Raw genomic sequence first — 12163 nt, forward strand, 5'->3', positions numbered from 1 at the left:
TCAGGATTGAAGGACTTCCATTTAGAAAAGAGATGCGAAGAAATTACTTTAGTCAGAGGGTGGTAAATTTGTGGAGTTTGTTGCCACGAGCAGCTGTGGAGGCCAAGTCATTGGGTGCATTTAAGGCAGAGATAAATAGGTTCTTGATTAGCCAGGGCATCAAAGGGTATGGGGTGAAAGCAGAGTAGTGGGGATGGTGGAAGAATTGGATCAGCCCATGATTGAATGGTGGAGCAGACTCAATGGGCCGAATGGCCTACTTCAGTTCCTATATCTTATGGAATTTCTTTAGACAGAGGGTGGTGAATTTGTGGAATTAGTTACCACATGTGGCTATGGAGGTCAGGTCACTGAGTATATGTAGAGTTTAATAGGTTCTTAGTAGGTCAGGGCACGAAAGGCACAGGGAGAAGGCAAGAAAATGGAGTTGACAGGGAAATGGATCAGCCAGGGTGAAATGGCACATCAGACTCAGCAGAAAACCTGTCCCAATATCTGACGTAGATAAAACTTGAGGGCACAGAACTGAGGGAAAGGGAGAAGAAATTCAGAGGAGATACAAGAAGGATCTTCTTCACTCGGGGTGGTAATCACATGGAATGCATTACCTGATCGAGTGGCTGAAGAGGGGTTAGTGACGGCACTGAAGTGCCTATATGAGCGTTCGAATCACAAAGGCACAGAATATTCTGGGTCAAGAGTCACACAGTCGTACAGCATGGAAAAAGGCCCATCACCTCAACCTGTCCATACCAACGAAGCCTTTCTAAGCTAGTCCTAGTTACCCATGTTTGATCTATATTCCTCTCAACCTTTCCTATCTATTACCTGTACAAATATCTTTTAAGTGTTGTTATTGTACCTGCCTCAGCCACTTCCTCCAGCAATTCTTTCCAGTTACGGACTGCCCTTCAGGTGAAAAAGGTTGGCACCCAGGTTCTGGTGAAATTTTTCAACTCTCATCTTAAAACCTATGCCCTCTAGTTCTTGAATCACCACCTCTACAAGAATACCCATCAGTCTGTTATACTCCAAGGATGGAAGTCCAATCCTGCCCAATCTCTCCCTACAATCCAGTCCCTCGAGTCCTGGCAACATCCTCATAAATCTTTACTGCACTCTTTTTGGATTAATGGCATCATTCTTACAGCAGGGTGGCTAAAACTAAAGGTAATACTGCAAGTGCAGCCTCACCAACATCTTGTACAACTGCAGTATGACATTCCAACTTCCATATTCAATGCTCTGATCAGTATGCAAACACCTTTCTTCACCACCCTCTCTACCTGTGGCACTACCTTCCAGGGAATCATGTGCTTGTACTCTTAAATCCTAAATCTTTCCCATACAATCCTTATCAGTGGAGTGAGAACCTGAGCCTGGCCTGATTTGGCACAGGACTGGAAAAGCCATTCTCCACTGCCACTTTAGAAAATCAGAATTGGGTTTAATATCACTGCCATATGTTGTGAAATATGTTGTCTTGCAGCAGCAGTGTATTGCAATTTGTTATAAAAACTAAATTACAGTAAATATATTTAATTTACTAAAATAAAACATTAAATAAATTGTGCAAAAAGATAAAAGTAGCGAGGTAGTTTGGGTTGGTTCATTGTCCGTTCAGAAATTTAATGAGAGTGGGGAAGAAGTTGTTCCTAATATGTTGAGTGGTTCCTATACCACCTCCTTGATAGTAGCAGTGAGAAGAATGCATGCCCTGGGTGATGGGGCCCTTAATAATAGATGCCAACTTTGAGGCATCACCTTTGAAGATATCCCGAGTTTGCAACTTTCGGCAGCTTTTTCTGATCCTGTGAAGTATCCTCTCCATCCACGCAAATTTGGCTTGCTGTTAGACTCTATTATGAATCTAATAATAAATCCAGTCTTCTGCAGAGACAGTCAATGCACAAAGGTTGGGAGTTAATGCAGGGCATTGACATAACTGTGGTCACTGTAAGGCCTGGGGTCCACTGCCATTCCTATCTAGTGGCTCAGTTGTCTTTACCAGAAATTTCAAGCTTATTAAGGTCGCCCTTGTTCTTTGCTCATCTTTATCATACTTGCTCTGAAAGTAATTTCTGTTGTTTCTCCTCTCCCACCTCTCCAGCTGCCCCAGATTATAAACAAGACAGAACAGAATGAATTATGGCTATTTGGGACACACTGGAACAAGTACATTTTGACAATTAAACAGCTGCCCCATTCAGCTCAAGTTTCATGAAAATAGTTTTAAAAAGACAAACTACCGTTTAACTGAGTAACAAATTATGTATTTAAATAAAGTACAGATTGGTACACTGCCAATACTGCTGCAGTATTACAAAACTATGCATTGGTTCCTAATAGTTATTGATGGAGGAATTAATCTGGTGTGTGCTGCTGTAATCTTTTGATTGTAAATGAACAGATCAACACCAATACCTAGTGCAGATATTGGGCTGTCTTTATAGCCTTCCTGCATGATGTCAAAAATCACTGCTTTTTAAATTGGCATTGGCCAGCCCATATGAATAACATAGTACAAGCATATGCAACAGACACTATTTAAAAATTGTTCACTGTAAATACAGTATGTCTAACAACCACACAAGTGCACACGACTGATGCTAGTTAGAAACTGTTACATCCACCAAATCTTCATTTTCATTGTAGCATTCAACATGATTGTCAATACCTTTAAATTCTTCGTAGTTCCTAAATTGCTGTAGTGAAATTGTTTCATTTTCACTCCTGTCCGTTTCTCACATTTCCAAGCCTGAGTGCTTGAAACCACAGAGAGCAAAACAGTTCTGAATTGTCTTCCTGCTTAGTTCTGGCCAACTATCTTTAAATACAAAGACATGTAACTGACACTATTTAAAAGCTGTTCACTCCAAGTATGGTAGAGTGTCCAATGGCCACACACATGCATGCAACTGACACTATTTAGAAACTGTTCAGCAACAGTCTCATGTCCCAATTAAGCAGCATGGTATCCCAAATAAAGAGGTTATTTTCTCAATTCATTTTTGTTCTTTAAGAATTGCTCTAAGTGAATAACTGATGGCCCAAGTAACTGGAATCCATCGTATTTTTTTTCTCTCAGAAATGCAAGTAGCTGCTACAAGTTTATTACACTTGAATCTTAAAGTGCAACAAAATGTTACAAACTTAGGCATAATGAAGTTCCATTGGAATATCAATACACAGTCCCATTTAAGAATATACTTGGACATGTTCTATTTAGTATACTGGTCGCCAACCGGTCGATCATGATCGACCAGTCCATCTTTGAGACTTTCCCAGTAGATCCCAAAAAAAATGAAAAATAAATACACAAGTACTGTTGTAATGTGAGCATTATAAAAATAAGTAATACTAATTAGGATAATGGTAATATAGCAATACTTCCACTACTGAAAGCTGTTTGTAAAGAGAGATTGTTTCTGGGTTGCGGGGTTTTAGTTCCGTTCTTTCTGCCCAGTGTGCCTGTGTGTAGCTCCCCCGCCATGCACCGTGGTAGAAAAGACCGGAAGTAAAACCCCACAACCCGGAAATACTATCACAATTAGTATTACTTATTTTTATAATGCTCACATTACAACACCTTTAATTCTATGTTTCATTATTTAATTTTATTTCAACACAAAAAATAAATGAATAAAAATTGACAGTTGCACTCAGTGTGATGACATGGGCTGAATACTTTCTGCTAGTTCCCTGAAATTTGGCTCATAACTACAGACAGCCAGTTTGAGACAGTCTGTGAGGTGTCTGTCAGTAAGTAGGGTTGCCAAATGTCCCGTATTAGCCAGGACATCTGGTATATTGGGCTAAGTTGGTTTGTCCTATACAGGACCACCCTTGTCTCGTATTTCCCCCACTAAGGTAGAGCATTCCTATGAAACCGTTCGTAAGCCAAAATAGCATAAAGCAAAGAAGCAATTACCATTAATTTATATGGGAAAAATTTTTGAGTGTTCCCAGACCCAAAAAATAACCTACCAAATCATACCAAATCACACATAAAATCTAAAATAACACCAACATATAGTAAAAGCAGGAATGATATGATAAATACAGAGCCTATATAAAGTAGAAATAATGTTACGTACAGTGTAGTTTCACTTAACAGAATCGGGAAGATTAAGCCAAAACCGATTTGTAGGAAAAAAATCAGCACGTACACACATGGGCACGTCACGCATGCGCACACAGGTGCCTGAACAAGGCTTCATGGTCATGGTAGTCTTTCTCGGGGTAAACACAAGTGTCCTGTATTTGACTGCTTCTTTTGTCCCTGATTTGGGAGTGAGAAAGTTGGCAATCCTATCAGTAAGACAGCTCCTGTACTCAGATTTCTTAATTTTCATCTGTTGCAGCACAGCGCCCTCCCAAACCTCCTGACAGACTGAATATTTGAATGGACAGTTTCCTTTGTTAGACTGTATGTTGAATCTGCCACGTTTTTCAGGCGTTTTGTATTGGTAAACTGTTACTGAGACACTAGTATAAGTTTCAGAGGTAAGTGAGGTACTGACAACCACTGTTTTTTGTTTCCCAATTCTTTTACGTTTGGGGAAATGTTGGAATTTAAAGGGGGAGAAGCGTTGTAATGTGAACACTATAAAGATAAGTTAATACCAATTAGGATAATGGTAATAGAAACATAGAAACATAGAAAATAGGTGCAGGAGTAGGCCATTCGGCCCTTCGAGCCTGCACCGCCATTTATTATGATCATGGCTGATCATCTAACTCAGAACCCCGCCCCAGCCTTCCCTCCATACCCCCTGACCCCCGTAGCCACAAGGGCCATATCTAACTCCCCCCCCGTAGCCACAAGGGCCATATCTAACTCCCCCCGTAGCCACAAGGGCCATATCTAACTCATATAGCAATATTCCCACTACGGAAAGCTGTTTGTAAACAGAGGTTGTTTCCAGGGTTGTGGGGTTTTACTTCCGGTCTTTTCTGCGCATGTATAAGCCCCTCCGCCGCATTGGTTTTGCCGCCCTAGATAAAGTTGATCCTTTGGACATGAAGTTGTCGAGTGGTCCTTTTTCAAAGTAGAAGTTACTACAAAAGGTATGAAGTATTGTAATATTCTTAAAGAAAGACAGCTATGGCCTGTTTGATATGCTAGTTACAGTGTTTTCTTGGTTGAATTAATTTGAAAGTTCGGCAAAAGCATTTTATGTAATTCATATACAATTAGCCCAAATAAAAGGCCTCAAGTTGGAAGTACAATCTGAGTTGTTTTTTCTCTAAACGATTTAGTGGGTAGATCTTGCCTTTCACTAAGGCCAAGGTAGGGGATCTTGGGCTTAAAAAGGTTGGCGACCACTAATTTAGTACATGAAGTTTTCTGAAAATACACGTAGTAGGAATTTAAATGGAACTAAGGATCAAGTAAATCAACTTTATAGTTCAAAGTTCACAGAACACTGTTATATGAACTAACCACCACTTTGCTCTTAATGGTCACCTAAAAACAAATGTAAATAAATATTGACAAATGAAGCTCGATGAAATGAAATTATCTAATACACTCAACTTATTGGTATTGATACGCTGGTGTTGCACTCAGAAGCCTTAAAATAATTAATGCATGCATTTATTCGAAACTTACCATGGCCAGAACTCAAAACCATGCTTCCAGATTCTAGTACATCATCAAATTTTCCAAACAGTATCTGTAAACTGAAAATTTAAATCACATTAATGTGTATCACAAAATAATTCTCAATGTCTAATAGAAGACTCTCACACAGCAAACTAATCAGCTGCAGTGCAGCAATAAATGAGTCATGTCAGTTTTGTAATTTGAGAGTAATAACTAAGTAACCATACCCACTACTCGAATGTAGCGAATGTTTTCCTTACAGCACTTGCATCATATCAAACTGCAGAAACACAAAATGTTCTGGTTTGGATCAGCTACCAAACAAGGCCAGTATAGACTCCAAAGAACCGTCAGGGCTGCGGAAAGGATTATTGGTGTGAAGCTGCCCTCGATCCAGGACTTAGATGCATCTAGAGTCAGGAAGCGAGCAAGCAGCATCATTGTAGACCCATCACACCCTGGACATCACCTGTTCCAACTCCTTCCTTCTGGTAGGCGCTTTAGATCACTGTATGCCAGGACAAATAGGTACAAGAACAGTTTCCTTCCGTATGCCATCAGTCTTATGAACACATGAATTTTAGTCTATTATAAACCAAGTCCATCTGTACATACACAGGTATACCTCATTGTATATAGTTCACGATTATTTGTATTATTGTTTTGTTTGCTTTTTGATTTTGTACAGCGAGAGCTCAGGGAAACCGGCATCAAGTTCCCTGTATGTGTCCACATACTTGGCGATAATAAAGGATTCTGATTCTGAATAGTATGCATGGGATTTCATTGCAAACCCATTTAACGTATGATTTCTCAAGTTTAAGTGGGTCCTTTATTCAATTTTCAGAATTGTGGTTCCCTGACTTCTCAATATCTAATTCATTTCCTATTTGCACGTGTGATCTTTCCTTGTTTGCAGTGCTCAATATTAACTATAGTAGCCAATACCTTAAAAAAAATCACCAATTATAATTACAATAATCAGCTCAAATCATGTAAACAGTTCTGAAAAATTTAACCCTTGAACTCATTCGTACAATATGGATGGATTTTCACTCTCCACACAAACCTCCTCAACTGGAGCTGTAGTGTAATGTGCAATTCTGGTCACCCTGTGATAATACCTTAAGACCATAACCATACAACATGGGAGCAGAATTAAGCAGCTCAGCCGATCAAGTTTGTTCCACTATTCCATCATGGCTAATTTATTATCCCTCTCAATCCCATTCTCCTGCTTTCTCCTTGTAGCCTTTGATGCCCTTACTAATCAAGAGCCTGTCAGCCTCTGCTTTCAATATACCTGATGACTTGGCCTTCACACCCATTTGTGGCAATGAATTCTACACACTCTCCTCTGTCTGACTGAAGAAGTTTGCCTCCTCTCAGTTCTAAAGGGACGTGCTTCTACTCTGAGGCTGTGTCCTCGGGTCCTAGATTCCCCACTATAGGAAACATCCTCTGCACTTTTAGTCCATCTTGGTCTTTCAATATTCGATGGGGTTCAATGAGAATTGCACCCCCACACCAAACAAATTCCTCTAAATTTCACTGAGTACAGGCCCAGAGTCATCAAATGCTCCTCATACATCATCCCTTTTATTCCTGGGTCATTCACAAGAACCTCCTCTGGACTCTGCTCAATGACAGGGACCCAAAACTGATCATAATACTCCAAATACGGTCTGACCAATGCTTTATAAATACTCAGCATTACATTTTTGCTTTTATAAGAATCTGACAGTGCTCCAGAGGGTGCAGAAGAGGTTCATCAGGATATTACCTGTGATGGAGCAGTTTGGTTATGTGGAGACAGGAGAAGCTGGGTCTGCTCTCCCTGGAGCAGAGGGGGCACAATTAGGGTACATACAATTATAAGGGGCATTGATTGGCTAGACAGCAAGAAATCTATCCACTTACCTGAGGTCAATTAAATTAGAGGGTATCAATTTAGTGCAAGGGTGAAGAAAATTCAGAGGAATCTTTTTGAGCCAGAGTGGTGAGTACCTGGAATACATTGCCTGAAAGGTTTAAAAAGACCACCATATCCAGCGGGCAGTGAAGTGAGAAGCAGCAGAGTGATAAGGCTTTGGTTCAACGGGCTTAGGTGGTAATGGGTTGAGGCGAGGTAGGTTTACCGGTGTTATTTATGGAAAGAAGGAAGTATGTGTGTGAGGCCAGTTTTCTGTGCTCGGTGTCAGATGTGGGAGGTCCTGGAGTCTCCCAGCCTCCCAGGCAGCCATATCTGCACCAGGTGTGTCGAGCTGCAGTTCCTAAGGGACTGAGTTAAGGAACTGCAGATGCAGCTCGAAGACTTTTGCCTGGTCAGGGAGAGCCAGGAGGTGATAGAGAGGAATTATAGGCACGAAGTCACACCAGGGCCACGGGAGACAGACAAGTGAGTCACAGTCAGGAGGAGGAAGGAGGAAAGAGACAGGTACAAGAGAGTACCCCTGTGCTTGTACCCCTTGACAATAAGTACCCCTGTTTGAGTATTTTTGGGGGGGGCCCCTACAGTGGCCGTGCCTCTGACACAGAGTCTGGCCCTGTGGCTCAGCAGGGTAGGGAAAGGGAGAGGATGGCAGCAGTGATAGGGGACTCTATAGTTAGGTGGGTCAGACAGGCGATTCTGTGGACACAGGAAAGAAACTCAGATAGTAGTTTGACTTCCAGGTGCCAGGGTCCAGGATGTTTCAGATCGCGTCCAAGATATCCTGCAGTGGGAGGGAGAACAGCCAGAGGTCGTGGTACATATTGGTACCAATGAAATAGGTAGGAAAAGGGAAGAGGTCCTGAAAAAAGACTACAGGGTGTTAGGAAGGAAGTTGAGAAGCAGGACAGCAAATGCAGTAATCTTGGGATTACTGTCTGTGCCACGCAGCAGTGAGAATAGGAATAGAATGAGGTGGAGGATAAATGCGTGGCTGAGGGACTGGAACAGGAGGCAGGGATTCAGATTTCTGGATCATTGGGACCTCTTTTGGGGCAGGTGTGACCTGTACAAAAAGGACAGGTTGCACTTGAATCCCAGGGGACCAATATCCTGGCAGGGAGGTTTGCTAAGGCTACTGGGAAGAGTTTAAACCAGAATTGTTGGGGGGTGGGAACCGAGCTGAAGAGACTGGGGAAGAGGAGGTTGGCTCAGAAATAGAGAAAGCTTGTAAACAGTGTGAGAGGGAGGATAGGCAGGTGATAGAGAAGGGACGCGCTCAGACCAAAGGGTTGAGATGCATCTATTTTAACGTAAGGAGTGTTGTGAACAAAGCGGATGAGCTTAGAGCGTGGATCAGTACTTGGAGCTATGATGTGGTGGCCATTACAGAGACTTGGATGACTCAGGGACAGGAATGGTTACTTCACATGCCAGGTCTTAGATGTTTCAGAAAGGACAGGGAGGGAGGCAAAAGAGGTGGGAACGTGGTACTGTTGATCAGAGATGGTGTCAAGGCGGCAGAAAAGGTGGACGCCATGGAGGGATTGTCTACAGAGTCTCTATGCGAACAGGAAGGGGTCAATAACTTTACAGGGTGTTTTTTATAGGCCGCCCAATAGTAACAGGGATATCGAGTAGCAGATAGGGAAACAGATCCTGGAAAGGTGTAAAAATAACAGAGTTGTCGTGATGCGAGATTTTAATTTCCCAAATATCGATTGGCATCTCCCTAGAACAAGGGGTTTAGATGAGGTGGAGTTTGTTAGGTGTGTTCAGGAAGGTTTCTTGACACAATATGTAGATAAGCCTACAAGAGGAGAGGCTGTACTTGGTTTGGTATTGAGAAATGAACCTGGTCAGGTGTCAGATCTCTCAGTGGGAGAGCATCTTGGAGATAATGATCATAATTCTATTTCCTTTACAATAGCATTGGAGAGAGATAGGAACAGCCAAGTTAGAAAAGCGTTTAATTGGAGCAAGGGGAATTATGAAGCTATCAGGCAGGAAAGTGGAAGCTTAAATTGGGAACAGATGTTCTCAGGGAAGAGTACGGAAGAAATGTGGCAAATGTTCAAGGGATATTTGTGTGGAGTTCTGCATAAATACATTCCAATGAGACAGGGAAGTTATGGTAGGGTACAGGAACCGCACTGTACAAAGGCTGTAATAAATCTAGTCAAGAAGAAAAGCTTACAAAAGTTTCAGAGAGCTCAGTAATGTTGGAGATCTAGAAGATTATAAGGCTAATAGGGAGGAGCGTAAGAAGGAAATTAAGAGGGACAGAAGGGGCCATGAGAAGGCCTTGGTGGACAGGATTAAGGAAAACCCCAAGGCATTCTACAAGTATGTGAAGACCAAGAGGATAAGACGTGAAAGAATAGGACCTATCAAGTGTGACAGTGGGAAAGTATGTATGGAACCAGAGGAAATAGCAGCGGTATTTAATGAATAATTTACTTCGGTATTTACTATGGAAAAGGATCTTGGTGATTGTAGTGATGACTTGCAGCAGACTGAAAAGCTTGAGCCTGTAGATAGAACATAGAACAGTACAGCACAGTACAGGCCCTTCAGCCCACAATGTTGTGCCGACCCTTAAACCCTGCATCCCATATAACCTCCCACCTTAAATTCCTCCATATACCTGTCTAGTAAGTCTCTTAAATTTCACAAGTGTATCTGCCTCCACCGCTGACTCAGGCAGTGCATTCCACGCACCAACCACTCTCTGAGTAAAAAACCTTCCTCTAATATCCCCCTTGAACTTCCCACCCCTTACCTTAAAGCCATGTCCTCTTGTATTGAGCAGTGGTGCCCTGGGGAAGAGGCACTGGCTGACTGACTGATTGAATTTTTTGAGGATGTGACAAAACACATTGGTGAAGGAAGAGCAGTAGATGTAGTGTGTATGGATTTCAGCAAGGCATTTGATAAGGTACCCCATGCAAGGCTTATTCAGAAAGTAAGGAGGCATGGGATCCAAGGGGACATTGCTTTGTGGATCCAGAACTGGCTTGCCCACAAAAGGCAAAGAGTGGTTGTAGACGGGTCATATTCTGCATGGAGGTCAGTCACCAGTGGAGTGCCTCAGGGATCTGTTCTGTGACCCTTACTCTTCGTGATTTTTATAAATGACCCGGATGAGAAACTGGAGGGATGGGTTAGTAAGTTTGCTGATGACACAAAGGTTGGAGGTGTTATGGATAGTGTGGACGGCTGTCAGAGGTTACAGCAGGACATTGATAGGATGCAAAACTGGGCTGAGAAGTGGCAGATGGAGTTCAACCACGGTAAGTGTGAAGTGGTTCATTTTGGTCGGTCAAAGATGATGGCAGAATATAGTATTACTGGTAAGACTCTTGGCAGTGTGGAGGATCAGAGGGATCTTGGGGTCCGAGTCCATAGGATGCTCAAAGCAGCTGCGCAGGTTGACTTTGTGGTTAAGGCGGCGTACGGTGTATTGGCCTTCATCAATTGTGGGATTGAGTTTAGGAGCCGAGAGGTAATGTTGCAGCTATATAGGACCCTGGTCAGACCCCACTTGGAGTACCGTGCTCAGTTCTGGTCACCTCACTACAGGAAGGATGTGGAAACCATAGAAAGGGTGCAGAGGAGATTTACAAGGATGTTGCCTGGTTTGGGGAGCATGCCTTATGAGAATAGGTTGAGTGGCTCGGCCTTTTCTCCTTGGAGCGACGGAGGATGAGAGGTGACCTGATAGAGGTGTATAAGATGATGAGAGGCATTGATCGCGTGGATAGTCAGAGGCTTTTTCGCAGGGCTGAAATGGTTCTGAAATGGTTGCCACAAGAGGACACAGGTTTAAGGTGCTGGGGAGTAGGTACTGAGATGTCAGGGGTAAGTTTTTACTCAGAGAGTGGTGAGTGCATGGAATGGGCTGCCGGCAACGGTGGTGGAGGCGGATATGATAGGGTCTTTTAAAAGACTTTTGGATAGGTACCTGGAGCTTAGAAAAGTAGAGGGCTATGGGTAAGCCTAGTAATTTCTAAGGTAGGGACATGTTCGGCACAATTTTGTGGGCCAAAGGGCCTGTATTGTGCTGTAGGTTTTCTATGAAACTATGGTCAAAGGTGAATCACTGATAACATTTAGGTAATATCCAGATGAACATCTGAAATACCACCTCAAGGGTGGGAGATGTGATTAATGCAGAAGGTACTCATTGATTGCCTGGGCAATATTAAGCCAAATGACATGTTTCGATGCTTCCTTTTAAATTTTTTCCCTCACGCATCAAATCTGCGTCAACTAGTTTTGGAACCCACTCACCTGGAGAAAAAGACTGATCATTCACTTCATCTATGCTCCTCATGATTTTATACACCTCTATAAGGAAACCCCTCAGCCTCCAACTCTCTAGGCAAAAACCAAGCCTATCCAGCTTCTTCAGACAACTCAGGCCCTCACCTGTTCCTTACATCATTCAATATATTCTACTCACTTCCATTAACCACACATTTCTAAACAGCAAATAAAACACTGGAGTTATACTGTTATCCAATCATCTTTAAATTACAAGTCTCCCTATCCATCTGCAAAATTTCAAGGAGGTAACTGATCGCCGCCACTTTTAGGAAAATTATGAATATTGTCGTCAGCCA

The 12163-nt window shown here is 42.4% G+C and overlaps 1 protein-coding gene across 6 annotated transcripts in view; it reads right to left on the reverse strand.

Annotated features, from left to right (window-relative positions):
• clasp2 (cytoplasmic linker associated protein 2) overlaps positions 1-12163 on the reverse strand; it is a 358715-nt gene that overhangs the window by 273737 nt on the left and 72815 nt on the right. For all 6 annotated transcript variants that reach the window (XM_072252438.1, XM_072252433.1, XM_072252430.1 and 3 more), the window contains exon 7: positions 5615-5685. In XM_072252438.1, the coding sequence (XP_072108539.1) occupies positions 5615-5685 (71 nt within the window). The remainder of the gene's footprint in view (positions 1-5614; positions 5686-12163) is intronic.

The sequence above is a fragment of the Mobula birostris genome, chromosome 1, assembly GCF_030028105.1.
Source record: "Mobula birostris isolate sMobBir1 chromosome 1, sMobBir1.hap1, whole genome shotgun sequence".
NCBI classification, from domain to species: domain Eukaryota; kingdom Metazoa; phylum Chordata; class Chondrichthyes; order Myliobatiformes; family Myliobatidae; genus Mobula; species Mobula birostris.